General features: G+C 36.6%; 1 protein-coding gene across 1 annotated transcript; it reads right to left on the bottom strand.

The window, feature by feature from the left end:
- Positions 1–15,246: 15,246 nt before the first annotated feature.
- On the bottom strand, positions 15,247–16,653 carry LOC113332792 (aspartic proteinase nepenthesin-2-like). Its single transcript, XM_026579303.1, has 2 exons — positions 16,461–16,653; positions 15,247–16,361 (listed from the first exon to the last, which is right to left on the bottom strand). Exons 1-2 carry the CDS (start codon positions 16,651–16,653, stop codon positions 15,247–15,249), a joined length of 1,308 nt encoding a protein of 435 aa, XP_026435088.1.
- Between the last annotated feature and the right edge of the window lie 5,971 nt (positions 16,654–22,624).

The following is a 22,624-nucleotide window of genomic DNA, read 5'->3' as shown; positions in this document are numbered from 1 at the left end:
TTGGGTGCAAGTGGGTCTATACGGTAAAGGATGGAATTCCAGATTCAAAGGGTATCGTTAGTGATGTATGATATAAAGCAAGGTTAGTGGCTAAGGGATATGCACAAAGTGAAGGTGTGGATTATAATGAAGTTTTCTCTCCGGTAGTTAAACACACTTCTATCCGAGTCCTTTTAGCATTTGTGGCGCAGGTTGACATAGAGCTCGAGCAATTAGATATCAAGATAGCATTCTTGCATGAAAATTTGGAGGAAGACATTTATATGTCACAACCCATTGGTTATGAAGTTGCTGATAAGGAAGATTATGTGTGTCGACTTGAGAAATCATTGTATGGTTTGAAGTAATCTTCCAGACAATGATACAAGAGGTTTTATACGTTTATGTTGCAGCAAAAGTGTACTTGTAGTAAATACGATCAGTGTGTGTACTTTAAGAAGTTTCCAGATGGAAATTTTGTTTATCTTTTACTCTATGTGGATGACATGCTCATAGCTGCAAAGAGCAAGTCAGAAATTGTTGTTTTAAAGAAACAATTGAGTTTAGAGTTTGAGATGAAGGATTTGGGTCCAGCTAAGAAGATTTTGGGTATGGAGATTACTCGAGATAGATCTAAGGGGAAGTTATGTCTTACTCAGAAATCCTACCTTGAGAAGGTTCTTCGTCGCTTTGGAACGCATAACTCCAAAGCTATTAGTGTTCCAATACCGCCTACAGTTAAGTTATCAAAACAGTTGTGTCCTACTACAACTGAGGAGAAGGAGTTTATGTCAAAGGTTCCCTATGCTAATGCGGTAGGTTCTTTGATGTATGCTATGGTTTGTACTCGTCCAGATATTTCATAAGAAATTGGTTTAGTTAGTCGTTATATGGCTAACCCTGGGGGACCACATTGGTATGCGGTGAAGGGAATATTGAGATATCTTAATGGGACCTTGGATATTGGTTTCGTGTTTTAGAATGAGCAAAATTTGAAGGTCTGTAGATTTTTTGATTCTGATTATGTGGGTGATAGAGATAAGTGTTGTTCTACTTCGGGGTATTTTTTTACATTGAGTGTAGGACCTATCAGTTGGAGGTCTATGTTATAATCAATCGTAGCTTTTTTTACAACGGAGGCAGAGTATATTGCTATGACGGAGGCTGTTAAGGAAGCGTTATGTCTTCGTGGTTTAGTTAAAGACTTGGGGATTATACAACGGAGTGTTGTTGTAGTCTGTTATAGTCAAAGTGCTATTCATTTAGCTAAGAACCAAGTTTATCATGCACGCACCAAGTATATTGATGTTCGTTATCATAAGGTTCGATAAGTGGTTGATAACGGATAAGTACAACTATTGAAGGTTGATACTGAAGATAATCCAGCATACATATTGACGAAATTCGTTCCGAAGGAAAAGTTTGAGAGATGTCTCAGCTTGATCAATACTGCTCGTTGTTGAGTCCCTAGGGGAATTTGAGGCTACGGTTAACTTGTTTTGAAGATCAACACAGTTTGGGGAAAACACTGGCAAGGTGGAGAATTGTTAGAAGTTTTCGATGTTTTAGGAAGGTTCTAGAGTGTTCTAGAATTGTCTAGGTGTTTCCTGATTTTGGTATAGCTAGAGGTTTCCTATTTTGGTTAAACTCTATGTTTCCTGATTTAGTTAAACTCTAGTTTTCCGAGTGAAGGGGTCTAACAACCACACCCAATATTTCACTTAGCAATCTGTATGGACAAACTCCAATATACGTTTATGAGAATCAACTAGACAGTTAGACTCAATCAATGAAAAGTATATCAAAGAGTTTATCTCTCAATCTCTCGATTTTATCTTTACTCAAACAAATAGAAATCTGCGAGTCTTTATTAAAGAGAGATAACTTGGATGGTACCAAAGACCAATATCCAAGTGTCAATCAATTTAAATCAACAACCAAAAGGTCGTATATTCTAATTGATTGAACAACGCACAACCTGTGATATTTCAATTATATAAACAAATATAATGCGGAATAGAAATAACACAGATACCAGAATTTGGTTAACGAGGAAACCGAAAATGCAGAAAAATCCCGGGACCTAATCCAGATTGAACACACATTGTATTAAGCCGCTACAGACACTAGCCTACTCCAAACTAACTTCGGTCTGGACTGTAGTTGAACCCCAATCAATCTCACACTGATCCAAGGTACAGTTATGCTCCTACGCCTATGATCCCAGCAGGATACCGCGCACTTCATTCCCTTAGCTGATCTCACCCACAACTAAGAGTTGCTACGACCCAAAGTCGAAGACTTTAATAAACAAATCTGTATCACACAGAAAAGTATACGGTAATAGATTAATCGGTCTCCCACGAATATACCTACGAGTTTTATTCCGTCTTTTGATAAATCAAGGTGAACATGAACCAATCAATAATACCAGACTTATATTCCCAAACAACAACTTAGTATTATCAATCACCTCACAATAATCTTAATCGACGCAGCGCAAAAAGATATTGTGGAATCACAAACGACGATACGAAGTTTGTTTATGATTACTTTTCTATCTTTCCTATCGCAGATATAAAATCTCGAGCCAATTATTTTAATTATACTCGTAACAATAGTTACAACAAGATCAGATCACACAACTACAAGAAAAGTAGTATCGGTCTGGCTTCACAATCCCAATGAAGCCTTTAAGTCGTTAACCTGGTTTAGAAGAAGAAACCAAAGGTTAAAGGAGAATCGACTCTAGATTTGCACAACTAGTATCACACAGAATGTGTGGGGATTAGGTTTCCCAGTTGCTAGAGTTCTCCCTTATATACACTTTCAAATCAGGATTTGCAATCAATATTAGCTTAGTAACAAAGCATTCAATATTCATCGTTAGATGAAAACCTGATTAGATTCAATCTAATATTTCTCAACCGTTAGATCGAAAACTTAGCCTGTCATACACAAATGAAATGTCCAATTTTGAGTTTATGAACCGTACCCAAACATTAACACTTGTTGGTTCAACAAGTCAACCAAATGGTTAGCCATATGATTACTCTCATATCAACCTTATTCTTCTTCACCATAATTAGTTCAAATGACACAAATGAACTAGTCAGAGAGTTGTTTAGTTGCAAGGAAATCTTATGTAACTACACAAGATACAATTGAAGCAAGATCGGTTTGATTCACTCGAATCGGTTCATGAACTTTATAGCCATGGTTTGCAAAAGCATTCCTTAGTTTATTTAGACATTAGTTCAAGAACAACCGACTTTAGATATAACCTGCTCAAGTTCGCGGACTAGGTTCGCGGACTTAAGCTCATGGAAGGAGTACACGAACTCCAGCAGAAAATCTCGGGCCGAGAAGTTCCGCCAGTTCGCGGACTTGGCTCACGCCACTTCCATTTCTCTTGATCTTTCGCAAACTTTGGTTCAAGGAATAAGGACTTATACATATATGTGTTTCCACAACAATGCTTATATCCTACCAATGGTTATATAATCTAAACTCTCATTTCAATCATTGAAACATTCTCAGAGGAAGGATATAGTCGTTATTCACAGACCATTTTTCGTCAGAGAAATTTTCAAAGTGATTGAAACATAACATGACTTTCGTCACTAGGTAAAGATGAATACGCCTAAAGCGAAAGCTTACCAACACATATTTCGAGAAACAGATAGGCGAGATAAACTCGGCTCAAAATAGCAAATGTGTATAATGAAAGTCTATATATCAAAACGATTTTTGTCTCAAGAGTAGGAGATAGAGTAAATAGACTTTTGAGTGACAAATAAGTTCAAGTCTCCACATACCTTTTAGTCGATGAAGATCCACCAGTTCCTTGAGTAGACCTTCGTCTTGTATGATGATTGCCATGGAGTCTTGAGCTCAACTACAGTTTCTATCCTAACCCAAGACCTTTAGCTATGTAGGATAGAAATCAAGACTTATAGTTTTGATCATTAATATTGACAAACATGCTTGAGATAGCAACGCATGCGAGTTCGACCGAGCAATTCTCTAACAGTCTCCCCCTTTGTCAATTTTAGTGGCAAAACTATTAATACATATGGAATACAAAAAATAAATAAATTAACTTTTGTAGCTCCTATTCCACATGCCTAATCTTCAACATTACTTGAAATCTTCGTCACTTCCAAGTACTCCAATGATCCCAAAGGTTGTAAGGTTAGCATCATCGTTGTTGAAAATCCGTAGCTATAACAACAAGAAAACAATAGTTCTCAATCATTGTTATACAATGTCATAGTATCATTATACAGGGTCAAAGTTCAATCGTATCACAACTTCAACAACAATACTATGATGATATGTATCACTCCCCCTTAGTCAATACTCCATCTCACATGGAAACCAATCCCCCTTACATAATGATCCGAAAACCATATGTATTTGTAGTGTGAACTACATATTAATTCTCCCCCTTTTTGTCAATAAAATTGGCAAAGGTACAAGAACGGGATCCTAATGAAATTTCTGAAAGAGACATTTCATGACCAAAAGAAAGAACACACATCATCTTATTTAGATGCAATCATAAAGCCGAAGCTAAATGCATTCATCAAGGAGTTTAAAGATACAAGATAACCCCTATAATATTCCACAGCCGCACTCCCCACAAAGATTTGGCAATTAAGCGCAAGTTCAAAAAGAACTCTCCCCCATAATATGTCATTCCCAAGGGAACAACAAGAGCGACCTTAATTTCGAAAGAGAAAAGAAGGATTTCTTTGGGCATAACAAATCACATACAAGTATGAATTTTAATCCAAAGTATTAAATTAACCACAAGAAGTTCATGATTAATTTAACCGAAAATGCTCAACACAAGTGAACTTATGGAGACTTAAGAGAGCTCAATTAGATTAATCATAAGTAAACCCATAATTAATCTAATCGAAATACACAATCAAATTAACCACAAAGTAATAAATTTAATTGGTCATACTCACATAAGAGAGTCTATGGAGCAATGACTAAGTTAATCATGAAAACAATCAACCCAGTCATGAACGCTCAAACATAAGAAGACTTATGGAGTCATAACTAAATAACCAAACAAGATGATTAATTTAGTTGAAAATGCTCGACATAAAGTACCTCACGGAACAACACCATAGCTAATCAAAAATAATCAACTTGGTTGTTTAATGCTCAACATAAGACACTTTACAGAGCCTCACAGTATTACATAAACTATGGATCAGGGAAGATCAATTACTGCGGAATACACAAGGATTCATTCTATTTTTCATCACTATTTGCATAACGATATTTAATAGACATAATCCTTGCAAACAAAATATTTTAACCTATCTTCCATCAATAATTGACAATATAGGCTTAACTTTTGTATTTGTCAAAAGTCCATTCATTCCTTTATCAATACATGCATATCAATTCATGAACGACTTTACTTTTGACAAGATATGGGACAATCAAGTTCACGAACGCAAACACACATATCCCATAACAATATTGCAATACATAAAACCATAAAGATTAATACTGCAAAAATCATCTTCCAAACCAGTTTAGAATTTAAAACAATAAATATAAAAACATGAAGATGAAAACGTTGGACATAGCTATTGTAAACACAATAATGGCTATTCCAACCTCTAGTTATTCTTCTAAACGAAACAAGAAAAAATAGAAGATTTACTAGGCAAACAAACTCCTATAGAGAACATGATCTGAAAAACACTAGATCTGTTTAGAAACCAGAGATTGAACATAGACGAGCTCATCAGATGCTTTCTTCAGTTCGTTTTTCAAAAACTCAAGATTCCTTGTTGCAATTCCGAGTTGTTCACGTACAACTTCAAAATCTTGAAGAAGATTTCCTACCAGTTGTGATGATATTTGAACTAGTAGTTTGTTTTCATGATCAATGGCATGAAGACATGTTATGAAAACAGGATTCTCATGAAACTCGATAGTCTTCCATTTATTGACTTCATTATCTTCGCTTCCTCCATTCATTGTGCACAACAAATTGGTAAAACCCTTTGACTTTTCAGAATAGTGTAACATGGGATGACACCCAAGTATATAAATACGTTCCATGGAAAACCCTAGGAAACGTGTACACGTTCGTGTGGGTCAGAAGTTCGTGCACTGGTGGTCACGTCCTTAAGATGTGACCAAAAAAAAAAAGGAGTTTGAAGGTCATGACAAATAGTTGAACAACTATTTAGAGGAAGTACATGCAAACAAAAAAAATCTCAAGGACAAAAGATCATGATCATCTACAAGAGAGAAACTGGAGCGAAGCTCAACAGAATTTAAAGATCAAAAAAGAACAAGAAGACAAAAAATACAACCTCGACCGTACTTCTCAAGACACACTTCTTGAGAACAATGAGAATCCTTCTTAAATTAAAAGAGGGATGTTGTATTGGGCAGTCATGGTGTATTAGGATGAGCATTTTGCTCATCAATTTTGACCTCTTCTTTTTCTCCTTCAGAAGGATTTAGAAACAAATCACATGACATAATTGAAGGAGTTTTATTAAAAGAGGAACTAGGAGTACCTGAGTCAATCTCCTTCCATGATTTTTTGATGCCTTGTTTGAGTCTGTTTATGCTTACCTTTAGTTCTGAGACTCGATTATTGATATGTAAGCAATCTGGGGCTGAATTCTTGGAATTGCGGCCTTCTCCAGGGAAAGACAAGAACCTTGACTTTTCTTTCTTTCTCCTATGTATTTTCCTCTTTTCAGAGTTATTTAAGAAGTCAGTTACTTCTTGACCATTCTCCCTTCTACCACTCTTTGTTTCAAAAGCACAATTAAGAAAAGACTTATCATAGTAGTTTTCTTGATTGTCGAAAGTGCCTTTTACTCCAATAATGTGAGAGAGCGGTTTGATAACTTCTTTAGACATCCATGCAAGCATGTTGTGAAGTTTTTCATTCCTTAAACGAAACCGACATCTTCGCTCAGAATTTCCTTTCTTTCCGCAGAAATAGCAGTTAAAGGATTTATTCTTAACCGTTCTCGTGTGAGTAGATTTTGAAGAAGTAGGCTCCTTGTTTTTAGGTGCATTACCAGCTGCGAAAGATTTTTCACATGAAGAATTATCAATATCCTTAACAAAGTTGATCTAACCAGTTTTTGGAGCGTCTATTCCTTTATAGCCCAGACCACGTGTATCACGATGTTCTTTGCATGCTCCAATCATAGAAGACAATTTTGTAGAGCTAGAATTGAATCTTCTCAGACTCTCTTCAAGTGATTTCACTTTATCATGAGCAGCTGCAAGGTCAGTCTCCCAAGATTTGTTTTTGGCAAGAAGACTAAGTTCTTTGTCATCAAAACATTTTTGTTGAGATTCATATCTTGCTTCAGATTCTGCAAGTTTCTCTTCCAACAAGAAGTATTTTTGATAAAGATTATCACATTCAAGTGACTTCATACGTAGGTTTTCCTCAGAATCCTTGAGGATCGATTCGTCAGAACGATTCGAAAAATAAACACCTGCGTAACATCTTCTCAACTTCTTTTTTTCTCGACAGAGAGGAGTCAGAAGAGGTGAGACATGAGAAGTTGTAATTTTCTTCATATTCCACGAATCCATAAACTTAACATCTGAGACTTCCTCATCAACATCTCTATCAATATCTGAATCACCTTCATCAGAAAGTTCATCCAACTGTTCTTCTAGGAGAGTTTCTCAATCAACAGTTTTTACATCAAGAGAATGTTTAGATATTGACTTAGATGTGACAGTTCTCTCAGGTGAATCCAAGCTTTTAGAAACATCTGGTAATTTCTGAACTGGTAAATTATTAGAGATAGATTCGTCCATAATCAAATCGCTACAAACACAGACTTGTAAGGTCTTGAACGTATTTGCCAGCTCTGATACCAATTAAAAAAACGGGGGTCTAACAACCACACCCAATATTTCTCTTAGCAATATATATGGACAAACTCCAATATACTTTTATGAGAATCAACTAGACAGTTAGACTCAATCAACGAAAAGTATATCAAAGAGTTTATATCTCAATCTCTCGATTTGATCTTTACTCAAGCAAATAGAAATCTGCGAGTCTTTATCAAAATAAGATAACTTGGATGGTACCAAAGACCAGTATCCAAGTGTCAATCAATTTAAATCAACAACAAAAAGGTCGGATATTCTAATTGATTGAACAACGCGCAACCTGTGATATTTCAACTATATAACAAATATAATGCGGAATAGAAATAACACAGACACCATAATTTTGTTAACGAGGAAACCGTAAATGCAGAAAAACCCCGGGACCTAGGACAGATTGAACACACACTGTATTAATCCCTTACAGACACTAGCCTACTCCAAACTAACTTCGGTCTGGACTGTAGTTGAACCCCAATCAATCTCACACTGATCCAAGGTACAGTGATGCTCATACGCCTCTGATCCCAGCAAGATACTGCGCACTTGATTCCCTTAGCTGATCTCACCCACAACTAAGAGTCGCTACGACCCAAAGTCGAAGACTTTAATAAACAAATCTGTATCACTCAGAAAAGTCTACGGTAATAGATAAATCTATCTCCCAAGAATATACCTACGAGTTTTATTCCGTCTTTTGATAAATCAAGGTGAACAGGAACCAATCAATAATACCAGACTTATATTCCCGAAGAACAGCTTAGTATTATCAATCACCTAACGATAATCTTAATCGACGCAGCGAAAAAAGATATTGTGGAATCACAAACGATGAGACGAAGTTTTTCTGTGATTACTTTTCTATCTTGCCTATCGGAGATATAAAATCTCGAGCCAGTTATTTCAATTGTACTCGTAACGATAGAAACAACAAGATCAGATCACACAACTACAAGAAAAATAGTATCGGTCTGGCTTCACAATCCCAATGAAGCCTTTAACTCGTTAACCTGGTTTAGAAGAAGAAACCAAAGGTTAAAGGAGAATCGACTCTAGCTTAGCACAACTAGTATCACACAGAATGTGTGGGGATTAGGTTTCTTAGTTGCTAGAGTTCTCCCTTATATACACTTTCAAATCAGGGTTTGCAATCAATGTTAGATTAATAACAAAGCATTCAATATTCACCGTTAGATGAAAACCTAATTAGATTCAAGCTAATATTTCTCAACCGTTAGATCGAAAACTTAGCTTGTCACACACAAATGAAATGTCCAATTTTGGGTTTATGAACCGTACCCAAACATTAACACTTGTTGGTTCAACAAGTCAACCAAATGGTTAGCCATATGATTACTCTCATATCAACCTTATTCTTATTCACCATAACTAGTTCAAATGACTCAAATGAACTAGTTAGAGAGTTGTTCAATTGCAAGGAAATCTTATGTAACTACACAAGGCACAATTGAAGAAAAATCGGTTTGATTCACTCGAATCGGTTCATGAACTTTATAGCCATGGTTTGCAAAAGCATTCCTTAGTTTATTTAGACATTAGTTCAAGAACAACCGACTTTAGATATAACCTGCTCAAGTTCGCGGACTGGGTTCGCGGACTTAAGCTCATGGAAGGAGTACACGAACTCCATCAGAAAATCTCGGGCCGAGAAGTTCCGCCAGTTCGCGGACTTGGCTCACGCCACTTCCATTTCTCTTGTTCAACAAAATTCGCAAACTTTGGTTCAAGGAATAAGGACTTATACATATATGTGTTTCCACAACAATGCTTATATCCTACCAAGGGTTATGTAATCTAAACTCTCATTTCAATCATTGAAACATTCTCAGAGGACGGATATAGTCGTTATTCACAGACCATTTTTCGTCAGAGCAATTTTCAAAGTGATTGAAACATAACATGACTTTCGTCACTAGGTAAAGATGAATTCGGCTAAAGCCAAAGCTTACCAACACATATTTCGAGAAATAAATAGGCGAGATAAACTCGGCTCGAAATAGCAAATGTGTATAATGAAAGTCTATATATCAAAACGACTTTTGTCTCAAGAGTAGAAGATAGAGTAAATAGACTTTTGAGTGACAGATAAGTTCAAGTCTCCACATACCTTTTAGTCGATGAAGATCCACCAGTTCCTTGAGTAGTCCTTCGTCTTATATGATGATTGCCATGGAGTCTTGAGATCAAATACACTTTCTATCCTAATCCAAGGCCTTTAGCTATGTAGGCTAGAAATCAAGACTTATAGTTTTGATCACTAATATTGACAAACATGCTTGAGATAGCAACGCATGCGAGTTCGACCGAGCAATGCTCTAACACCTATTATAACTCATATACTTGGAAGACAAGTTTGTAACTTATATAAATAGGTGTACAAATTCTTAGGGAAACACATACAACACAGTTTAGAGAAGAATTCTCACAATCAGAGAATTTTAGGGTTTAGAACGTTTGTTCGTAGAGAATTAGTTTGGTGTTTGTAAACAGCACTCTGCTGGTCATAGTTTGTTGATTGATTCATCAATCATTAAGGTTTAATTCTCTGTAAATCTGTTGTATAATAAGAGTTGATCGTAGCCGTTTGTGGACGTAGACATATTGCCGAACCACGTTAAATCTTGTGTCTTTGTTTCTGTTTTGTGCATCTTGTTTTCTGTTTTCTTTAGTTCTACGTGATCCAAATAACTAGTATCTTGTGGTGGTTAATTCTAGAACTCTATTATTGGGGCTGTAGGGGGTGGGACTTTGGGGGCTTAAATGACTAAGTGGAGACCAAAAGGTATAGGGGAGATCATGTTAGTATATAGGTTCAAAAACACCCTCAATCCTTTTATTTATTACTCTTCTACCCTCCATTAACTACCTAATCTAATAAAAAAAACGGAAAATTTTTTAAAAGAAAAAAACCGTCGAACCTATTCATTCCTCTTCTCTTCTTCTTCTTTTTCTGTTTTCCTTCTTCTTCTTTTCTTCTTTCATTCTTCTTCGTTTATGAATGATTAATCGTCGATTCAAAAAAAAATCGTCGTCGATTAAACCCATTCTATAAAACCATGAAAGCAAAGAAAAATCTAGGTCATTCTTCGTCGAATCAACCCCCTCCTGAAGCAGAGAAACCAACTTCATCAAATGAAGTAGAAAGTGAAGATCAAGAGGAAGTGAATGCAGGAGAAGCACCAGTCGCCGAGACTCCTGTTATGACAGCTATAAGGTATGAATTGAAAAACCCACACTTTATTTAAGCGTTTTATTGATTATTCGGTTGTTTTCGATATTTTTAGGTCTGAAAAAACAGTTTCTGAAAATGCTTACGGCTGGGAGTTCTTGTATTCCCAGCCGTAAATAGGTCTCACGGTTGGGACCTATTGGTTTCCCAGCCGTATGTATGTATGTATAATGGTTGGGATATCTAAGAACTCCCAGCCGTTTATAAGTTTTAAGGTTGGGATATTTTAGAACTCCCAGCCGTTAAATAGTCGATGCATACGACATTGATAAATCCTATCTGCAACAAGTTATTTACGGCTGGGTTTTCCCTAGACGTATACTGTCCAGTGTTCGAATTCTTTTTCAGTGGTAGTGGTTACGTCTAGGTTTTTGCTATCCGTAATTCGTTTTCCAAACCATAAAGCTTAGTAACCTAGCCGATTTTATATGACGGCTAGGTTTTCCTATCCGTAATATGAGTAACCAATGCACAAGTTATTTTTCCCAGCCGTTATTCTTTTTACGTCTTGGTCGATAACTCAAAATCTCATCCGTTATCTTTGTTGCGACTTGGACTTTCCATATTTCCTAGACGTTATTTTTTTTTACGTCTCGGTCGATTACTAAATATCCCATCCGTGATGTTGTTTGCGTCTGGTACTATCCATATTTCCTAGTTGTTATCATTGTCACGACTTGGTTTTGTGAAGATTTCCCAGCCGTTTTTACTTATCTTTTTTTTGGTTTTTGGTCTTGTTTGTCTTTGAACAGAAAAGAAAAGAGGAATAAAAGATCAATAGAAGTAACACCCTTGTCACACAAAACCATTGGGTGCAAACGCAAGGAATACAAGTGAAGTTAATACAAGTGAAGTTGGAGTTGGTGGAGGGAGTGAAGGTATACTTGTTACTGGAGGAAATGAAGTTGAAGTTGCTGGAGGAAGTGAAGGTATATTTGTTACTATAGGAAACGAAGTTGCAGTTGCTGGAGGAAGTGAAGGTGTACTTGTTACTAGAGGAAATGAAGGTGGAGTTGCTGGAGGAAGTGAAGGTGTACTTGTTGTTACTGGAGGAACTGAAGTTGGCACTTCTAGCGGTGCTGCTATTGATAAAGGTAAATCTGTAGTTCAGGAGGACAATAAGGAGGGAAAGAAGAATTATCCACCAAAAGAAACAGAAAGACAAATAATTGATGCTATGTTGCCTTTACCTCCCAAGAGGAATGGGAGACCTTGGGGTGTGCCAAGAGATAGTTCTGTCTCGATTGGTTACTCGTCTTCATGGGCTGCTAGGGTTTGTGGCACAAAGGTAATAAATCAAAATATATATATATATATATATATATATATGTTATTTTCATTTTATTATGGATATTTAATCATAACAACCAAAATTTTATATTATTTGTAGTTTCCTAATAAACAGTTGGACAAAGCAGTTGTGGTTGCTTCACGGTTGGGAAAAACCAAGCCGTTTTACGCTTTGGTCACTCAAAATAAAATGAGTCCTATTTACGGCTATATATCCTGGCCGTGTTTCCTTCAACGGTTCGGAAAACCGTCCATAACCAACTTACGGTTGGGAATGTCCTAGACGTATATTACTCTGTAACCCCGAAAAAAAGGGCTCCTGGTTACGGCTACATATCCAGGTCGTAATCTTTTTTTACGGTTTGGAGTCCCAGCCGTGATTCTGACAGAAAGTAATGAATCTAATTTACGGCCGTGAATCCCAGTCGTAAATCTGACAGACCACAAACTCTGCATGTTATACAGAATTACGGCTTGGCCACCTAGCCATAACTGCCTATAATTTCCTTTTGTACCACATCAAATCGGCTAGTTTTTTGAATTTTGAAAAATAGATCCGTTTGAAGATTGATATATAGAAGGTTCTAGCTGTTCAACCACTTATTTAAACTTGAAATAACTCCATCTCCATATAACCACCCATTCCAAATCAAAATCACACCTTCTACACTAATAATATCTACTAAAACTCCTACAAACTCAATGCAATGCACTCAAAGGATAAACCCGACTTTACTTTGGATGAAGAATTATCTCTTTGCAAAAAATTTGTGCTATGCTATCCAAAGAAGGGAGAAGAACGAATGAACGATGGTGTACCAAGTAAATCTTATTGGAGTAAGATTTTTCAAAAAAATTGTAGTGAAACAGGTAACACTAACAACTGCGATGGGATTGAATTGTATCTTCGATTCTCAAATATACATAAAAAAGTGGAAGAGTATATGGCTTTATTTCGTATGTGAAAGCAACTTCGACTTAGAGGTGAGACTGATGAAGAAGTCATAGCTTAAAGGTTATAATTTCAACTTCGAAGCTCAAATGTCCATCATCAAAGATTTCTTGATACATCGAAAGGGATGTTATTAAAATCAACTTTGTAATGGGGATACATTAAGCATGCAATGAGTTTTATTGTGGTCTAGTTAATGAAAGTATTAGTAATTTTAAATCGTATTAAGAATTCATGTTGAAACAAAAAATTTCTTAACTTTCAAATTGAATTACGGACGGGAATATTATGTAAACCCAGCCGTAATACAGACTCAGGTTATTCTGGGAAGCATAACGGCCAGAAGTTCTTAACCTCCCATCTGTTATATATGTTCATGGCTGGGAGTTCCTAATGTCCCAACCGTGTAGTCGTATTTACGGCTGGGTCGACACATTTACCCAGCCGTAACAGCAAAAAATTCCAGATTTTTGACGGATTTGAACTGATAAAATTGATGTTGGGAGTTGATTATAAGGTTATCTTAACTTTTGTGATGTAGGGTTCATCATTTTTCTTCAAATTTTTTCAAAAATTTTTTCACCAAAATCACCATTTTTCCTTCTTCAAAACTCAAAAAAATCAAGTTTTGATTTGCAAAAAATTAATGATTTGATTAGTCAAATCGATTCACTAAGACTGATTAGTTAGCTTAATCAATTTAATTAGCACTAATCAAATTAAGAGTAGATTAGACATTACAAAAAAGGATAGAGAAGGGGTTCTATGGGTTGTTATTTCATGACCCCATTAAGCCCAAAAAAAAACCACTCTTTTTAAGCTCCAATAACAGAGTTCTAATTCTAAGGTCTGATTTATTGGGGTTTTTGAGTTTATCCCATAAATAAATTAGTGATGTAGCTTTCTCCCCTAAACTGTTAATGTTAGTAACTTCTCCCTAAAATATTTTTTCTACCAAAACTATCCTTAAGTGCGCCCGTGCGCAATACATGTGTGTAAAAAACCTATATACCTGCCAGCAACTCACCCCACATTCGCACACCGTAGTATATGAATTAATATGAAATCTGATTTCATTTATCTGCTGTTGTAACAAAGATTTAATGAACTTTGTGGCTGAAGTTCAAGACAAATGGCTAGGATCACTTTCTTCTTTTCTATTTCATGGGGTATAGGAGGAGGTGGAATTTCTTGGATTCCCTCCAAAGCAGGAAACGTCTTTGTCCTGACAGAAGGGCGGATGATATGCTTATAAACTAGAGAAGGTGATTCACTCTAATATAAAGACTAGTACTTGGAAGCATCCCAAGGTGTAGCTGATGATAAACTAATGCTTATTGATTAATGTTTGGCACGAATTTCTCCCTTCCCTAATCTTGAATTGAAAATCCATCATATTTCAAAAGTAGGACACAGATACTATTTTGGCGACTGATAAGGATATTCATTTATAATTTTGAGGCTATAACGTCTGCTTTTGTTCAATTTCTATACGACTTGAATGTGTTTGTGATCGTGCCTCTATGAAAAATACGATTTTTGCACACACGTATATATTGCACATGCACAGTTGAGGACAGTTTTGGCACAAAATTTATTTTTGGAGGGAAAGTTATTAACATTAATAATTTAGGGGGAAAGCTACATCACTAATCTATTTAGGGATAAACTCAAAAACCTATTAGATGGAAAACTAGGGTCGAAAAAATGACTACTTATTCATTATGAATATCATGGATGCTAAAAAAAAAATTCAATAATGACTTCATATTTATTATTCGATAATCTTCAGCATAAAAAATTCAATCTATATCACTATTAGTAAGAAAAAGAGCTGGTAGGTTTCGGTGAAGCCGCATTAGTTAGGTGGTAGCCCACAATCCCATGTCATCCACGAGAGTGTCTTATTCTGTCCATCGAACGATAACTTGTTATTAGTTTGTTGCTTAGCTCCCAAAATGTTTAATTCAGGATCTGTACCATTAGTACGCATAATCCCAAGACATAACTGAGGATCTTCCTTCTCTTCGATATGGAAAAGACTTAATGGATCGATTATAAGCTGAGCTCCTACTTGATTTCCGCAATCAGCTGTTTCATCGGGATACTCGTTATCTTGTAAATATAATACCATGGATGGGAGGTCAGATGGTAAACCATCTGGTATATGCCAACACAAATCCAAGTGGTGTGATGATGCATCCATCTCCGGTAAGCCAAGAGTTTTCATATAATCAACAAATACTTGCCTCACACGATCATAGACATCATTGGCGAAGTAACTAATCGACGTTCCAGAATCGATAATAAAGCCACCATGCCCATTAATTGCACGGTCGAATTTACCCCGTTCAAAACCTAAACACTTTGTATCTATTTGAATATCCGCCAACTTCAAGAAATAGCTTCTGGCATCTGTCTCCACAATCGGAGTTATTTGAACATGGCCACTGATAGGGAGTAGTGCTTCATCCACGAACATCAATTTACCTGGATAGTCAGGGGGTCCAAAATGCCAATCTGCTAAACAATAACCGAAAAGTCCCCGAGGAGCAAACTGAGAAGCGAACGAACGAGGACCCGGGCCTAAACCGAATACGCCATTGATATTGTTATCGGGATTATCTTGGAAGCCAAACCCGACGGTTCCACATGCACAACCGGAAACAACTCCGTCAAGAACCGTAGAATTGATATAACTAACGTTAAAACCAAAACAATCTGTTGACATAAATCCTTCAACATGCACATCCGGACTATCCCATTCTTTGAATTTGCAATGATTATGATTACATTCATAAAATTTACACAATGGGTGATCACAAGGAAGCAATTTGTATGTAGAAGAGTCATGAGGATTATACAGAGGTTGTTTCTGTTTAAAACAGTCGATGCAACCATCGCACTGGAGCCAAGTAAGTTCGGCAGCGGTATCTAAAATCAGGTATGGACCATCTACGGTTGGAGGTGTACCTACAGAGAAATGCACTACCTAACTCGACGATTCATATGAAAATGGAGCGCGGAGATCTGTGGGGTTTTCTTCAGAAACTGCTGTTGAACTCATCAAACCATTAACTCGAAGTTTTGAACGATCAATGATTTTTCGGAACTTTTCAATGCGGGTAAGGTCGTTTGATTCAATGGAGTCTCTGTGAATGAGATTAGGAGTGAGACCAGATGGTTTCTTATCATCAGCCTTCGATAAAACGGAGTGACTCAATGAGATAATGAACAGAATGCAAAAGAGAATTTTTATGCCCATTTTTGTTGATTTTGAGAGGAAGAAATCAAGAACAATATTGGAATGAAAAGCAAAGGGTTTATGAGCTCATTTTTATATTGGTTTCAAAAGATAAATTCAAGGTAAATTTGGACTAATATTAATGTGAATATATTCGCAAGATATTATGGTAATGAAAATTTGGCATAATATTAATGTGAATATATAGGCAAGATAATTATAATAATTGTTATTGAAACCTTAGTTATAAATGGAGTTAATTTTTTTACAATACAGTAAGAAAATGGTAAAGAAAGTATTTGAGAAAATGATTGTTGCATTTAGGACAACTGTTTGTTGTAATGATGTGTAACCGGTATAGCCTTTGAAAGGTTGGTCAACCGTGGTTGGCGACTTTTCAAAAGAAAAGTTTGATTATTTTTTTTGTTGGACATTATAGTTTTCAAATCGCTTTGAAGCCCACGGAGTTCTGATGGTGATTTTGGTTTGTTTGGGTGTTGGTTGTTGATGAAGTGAGTTGGACATAGCCGGCTTTTGATATGTAATTTCCATTCTTGGAGAAGGGCCAAATAGTTTGTCATCAATAGGATCCTTCCGTAGGTAGATGCTTATGATGTGGTGAGCCATATTGATTGGCTAGGTATTGAAGATGAGGTTGTGGTTCCACGTATTTTATTGTTGGTCAATGAAATGGGACACTTTGTTGTTTGGTGGTAGGTTATGGTTCATGGTTTATTGGTGGTTTTATGAGGTATGAGGGATTCAATTTTGGCTGATTACAGTATTTTTCCATCTCCAATTTGTGAGAAACATAACTCCTGCAAAACAGTAGACAAGTTAGCTAAACATTTCTATAAATGATTGGTTGATGATTGAGGGCTTCAAGATTGATGTTGAGCTTGTGTTTGTTTGGAAGTATTTCGGTGTGCATATGGATGTTCAAACCGAAGATGTTGATTGTTGTAGGTGTCAAACACGTTTGAGAAGCAGTGAATGGTTATGTTCTTTACTCTTCCGGATTCCAAGTCCCTTAGCAGAGATTGGTTTTGTGACCCGTTCCCATCCAATAGGGTGTACTTTTCTGAATTGGCTGTCGTGCCCCCCAAAAAGGTTTCTTGTAATTTTGTCAATTTTGTTGTGGACTTCAGTTGGCAATTGTTGTGCTTGCACGACATGATTTGCAGTAGGTGTAAACGTTGTCTTTATCAGAAGTAATCTCCTAGCTTGGTTGACACATTTAGCAATCTAGCCCTTTGCCTTTCTTCCAATTTTATTTAGTAACTCGACAAATAAATGTGATGAGTTTCTACCTATTCCTAATTGAATACCTAGATAGGTTGGTGGTTCTGAAGTTGTTTTGATGTTGAAAGTCATTGCACTTGTTGGATTTTCACCGGATCGAGTTTGGATGGTGAATAAGCGATGATTTCTCTTTGTTGATTGTTTGTCTGGCTAATGTCGAGTACTTGTGTAGGATATTTTGTCATGCTATGCATGACTCCGGATCTGTTGAGCATGTGATTAGCAGATCATCTGCATACATAAGATGCAAGATGGGTGGCGCCTTCTTTGCAATTTTGAGACCTCATACTTCCCCTTTTTGTTCCAATATTCTCATATTGGTTGAAAGTACTTATGCACATAGAATGAAAAATATATACGGAGAGGGGGTCTCCTTGACGTAAACCCCGAGTTGGTTTTGTAAATCCTTGAGCTGAGCCATTGAAGTTAATAGAATACGAGACCGAGATGATACATTTCATGATGTATTCTTTAAAAATCGTAGGGAAACCCTTTTATTTCTAAGGTTATATTGATGATACCCCAGTCAAGACTAACATGTGCTTTTTGTATGTCCAATATTAGAGCAAATTTAGGTTTTTTAGTTGGAGGTGTTGTTCTAATGTGATGGAATAGCTCTGATGCAATAGCTATGTTGTCGTGAATGACACGATTGGGTAGAAAATCACTTTGGAAGGGGCTGATCATGAATTTATAGAGAAGTCGAATTCTATTGACGAGAATTTTGGCTATGATTTTGTATACTACATTATACGGTCCAATTGGTCTGAAGTGGTTTGGTTTTGTTGGGTTTTGGTATTTTGGGATCAAAGTGATATTAGTGTGGTTTATGGGGTGCTCAATATGCGAATGTTCAAAGAAGTGATGGATCATGGAAATTAGTTGTGGTTTGACCGATGGCCAGAAAGCAGTGTAGAACTTACTTGTGAACCCATCCGGTCCTGGTGCTTTGTTCGATACAATTGACTGAATCGCATCCTCGATTTCTTCCTCCATAACCGTTTGAGTCAGGCTTTGATACTAGTTTGGAGATAATCTGTTAGAGATACAGTTAAACATAGGTTGCGATCAATGGTTATCACTGGTGCACTATATTGGTTGGCATAAAATCTTTGTATAACTCTCATAATTGTTGTAGGTTCTGAGAGCCAGACTCCTTGTTAATTTTGTAGTTGTGATATGTGATTAATGCGCCTGTGGATTATTGCCTTTGCGTGGAAGAAATTTTGTTCAAATTTCCCTCTTGTAGTCATTGTATCCTGCAACGCTGTTTCTAATACATTTCGTAGCAGTTGGCTAGCATCAAGTGTGTGTGTCTGAAATCTTGTTTTTGTTATAGACAAAATTAAGTTCTAGGCTTGTCGTGGTCGCGCACATGGATTGGGCCTACTGAATTGCATGTTCCATTTCTTTGATGAGTGTAGGTAGTTGGAAAAAAGTGGCTTTGCTTCATTCTTGTAAAGCAGTTGTTATATTATGCATCTTGTTGATGAGGTTGGTGGGTGGTGATGCTGAATGAGATTGGCAGGCCTCCATGACCACATCTTTCATATGTGGATGTATGAACCAGAGATGTTCAATCTTGAAGCTTTTTGATTGTGGTTGCCTGATGAATTTTTCTTGGAGCAACAGAGGAGCATGGTCTGACGTTATTCTGGGAAGATTTTTGACATCCATGTGAGGGTACAAGTCTAGCCAGGACTGGTTGCTGAGGCTATGGTCTAATCTTTCCATGATGAATTGATGATATTTTCCCCCATTTGGTTTAGTACCTCACTATAATCCCCCATGAGTAACCAGGGAAGATTATATTGAGGAATGATCGAGTTGAAGTCTTGCCAAAATTTTCATCTTGCTTGAGGTTGTAGTGGTCCATAAATGTCGATGAACATCCAAGGTATTTGTTTAAATCGCGTCCTTAATACAACATTAGTTATACGCGTTCCCACAAAATGATAGTTGATATTTTCTCAGTAAATTTGTTTAAAACTGATTTTTATACAAGTATTGGAGATTTTTACTGATGTAGTGGTAGAATATTTTGGTACTCGTAGGGAGTATTTCAGAAGGAGGATCTCAAGAGCAATAAGAAGAGAAATATCATATCGTAATTTTAAGTCCCACGCTTCACCCAGGATACTTACCACCAAAGAACAAGATGAATATACGTGAAGAGTATATTGAGACTGGAATAACTAAGCTTCGGGTCATGGTCCCCGATGAAGATACAACAAATAATACGTACACTCCTAGCATTATAATGTTAGTTTTATTGACAATTGTGTCTACAGATTCATGGCAAAACCGCCGAGGAAGGGGTAAATATTTTTGAGTGAAAAGGTATATGGAGTGAGATTCAGAGGGTTCTTGAGATATTAGAGAGTATTAGCCGATGGACGTAGGTATAATCTGTTAGAGCACTGCTCGGTCGAACTCGCAAGCGTTACTATCTCAATCTTGTTGTCAAGTTTAGTTGCCAAAACTATACGTCTTGATTTCTAGTCTACTTATAGCTATATCTCTAATTAGGATAGAATGTGTAGTTGAGCATTAGACTTCACGACGTTCATCGATTGGAGACGAAGAACTATTAAGGGGAGCTTGTGGAACTTCATCAAAAAAAGGTATGTGGAGACTTGAACTCATCTATCACTCAGAAGTTTAAGTCTATTCTATCTCCTATTGAGACAAAAGTCGTATAGCTATATAAACTTTATATTATACACATTTGATATTTCGAGCTGAGTTTAACTCGCTTACATATTTCTCGAAATATGTGTTAGTAAGCTTTCGCTTTAACCAAGTTCATCTTTTTTCTTGACGAAAGTCAAAAGATGATCATGTGAAAATCGTTTGGTAACATCTTACATGATTCGTGTGAGACAGTCATTTGATGTATACTCGGAATGTTTCGTATTGATCTATAGATCACTTGAAAATTGCTTTGAAGCTAATAGTTTGTGTGAGACAGCTATTCTCATCTTCCAAAAATGTTTGAATGATTAGAATGGAGTTTAGGACGATTAACCATTGATTGGATATAGCACAGTATGCGTACTTGTATGCTAACTGTTGCAAGTTATTCAAAGTCCGGGAACCATAGTATGCATACCCGTATGCGTACTGGTTTGATAGTTGAAGTCCGGGAACTTAGTATGCATACCCGTATGCGTATCGGCTGAGAAGTTCAAGTCCGGGAATTCAACTGAGTTTGGTCACGTACGGCAGTATGCGTACCCGTTTGCATACTTGAGTGGGTTAAGTTCTAAAATCGGCTTGTTCATGAACAAATATATTTATATATTAAGGAAAGCATCTTTTGCAAATCGTGGCTATAATGTTCATCAATTGATTCAAGTGAATCAAAATCGATTTTGCTTTAATTGTGTCTTGTATACTTATATGAGAATATAAACAATTGAACAACTCCATAACTAGTTACATTTGAATCATTTGAACTAGTTGTGATTAAGATGAACAAGGTTGATATGAAAGTGTTCATATGGCTAACTTCGGTTAACTATTGTTGAGCAAACTATGTGTACACGTTTGGGTACGGTTACTCATACCTAAATGAAGTCACATTTCATTTGTGTATAACAAGATAAGTTCGATCTAATGGTTGAAAGATATTAGCTTATATCTAATCAGGTTTTCATCTAACGGTGAATATTGAATGCTTTGTTACCAAGGTAACATTGATTGCAAACCCTGATTTGAAGACTATATAAGGGAGAACTCTAGCAACTGGGAAACCTAATCCCCACACCTCCTATGTGATAGTAGTTGCGACTAGAGTCGATTCTACTTTAACCTAGGTTTTTCCTAAAACCATTATAGGTTAACGACTTGAAGACTTCATTGGGATTCTGAAGCTAGACCCAACTATTTTTTCTGTAGTTGTGTAATCTGATCTGACTTTGTTCTATCGTGTTGGGTACTATCTTCTCTAAGATTTTCTCGAGATTTAATCTCCGATAGGTAAGATAAAAAGTAATCACAAGCATCTCCGTCTCATCGTTTGTGATTCTACAATATGTTGTTTCGGTTCCATACGATTAAGACTATTGTGAGGTGATTGATATTACTAGGCTGTTCTTCGGGAATTTAAGTTTGGTGTATCAATAGGTTCTTGTTCACCTTGATTTATCAAATGACTGAACAAAAACTCGTAGGTATTTTTATGGGAGACATATTTATCTATTCAATAGACTTTTCTGTGTGAGACAGTTTTATTTATCAAGTCTTCGACTTTGGGTCGTAGCAACTCTTAGTTGTGGGTGAGATCAGCTAAGGGAATCAAGTGCGCAGAATCCGGCATGGTTCAAGAGGCGTAAGGAACGCGACTGTACCTTAATCAGTGTGAGATTGGTTAGGGCTTAATTAAATTCCAGTCTGAAGTTAACTTGTGGTAGGCTAGAGTCTTTAGCGGCTTAATACAGTGCGGTGTTCAAATCTGGACTAGGTCCCGGGGTTTTCTGCATTTGCGTTTTCCTCATTAACAAAATTTTTGGTGTCTGTGTAATTTCTTTTCCGCATTATATTTTTATATAATTGAAATATCACATGTTCTGCGTAGTTCAATCAATTGGTAAACCCAACCTTTCGTTGTTGATTGAAATTGATTAGCGCTTGGATATTGGTCTTTGATACCATCCAAGTTATTTCTCATATTAATCCGGCTCACAAA

This window comes from Papaver somniferum, unplaced genomic scaffold (genome assembly GCF_003573695.1).
Source record: "Papaver somniferum cultivar HN1 unplaced genomic scaffold, ASM357369v1 unplaced-scaffold_132, whole genome shotgun sequence".
Taxonomy (NCBI): Eukaryota; Viridiplantae; Streptophyta; class Magnoliopsida; order Ranunculales; family Papaveraceae; genus Papaver; species Papaver somniferum.
Note: the sequence above shows the minus strand (reverse complement) of the source record. Positions and strands in the feature narration are given on the sequence as shown.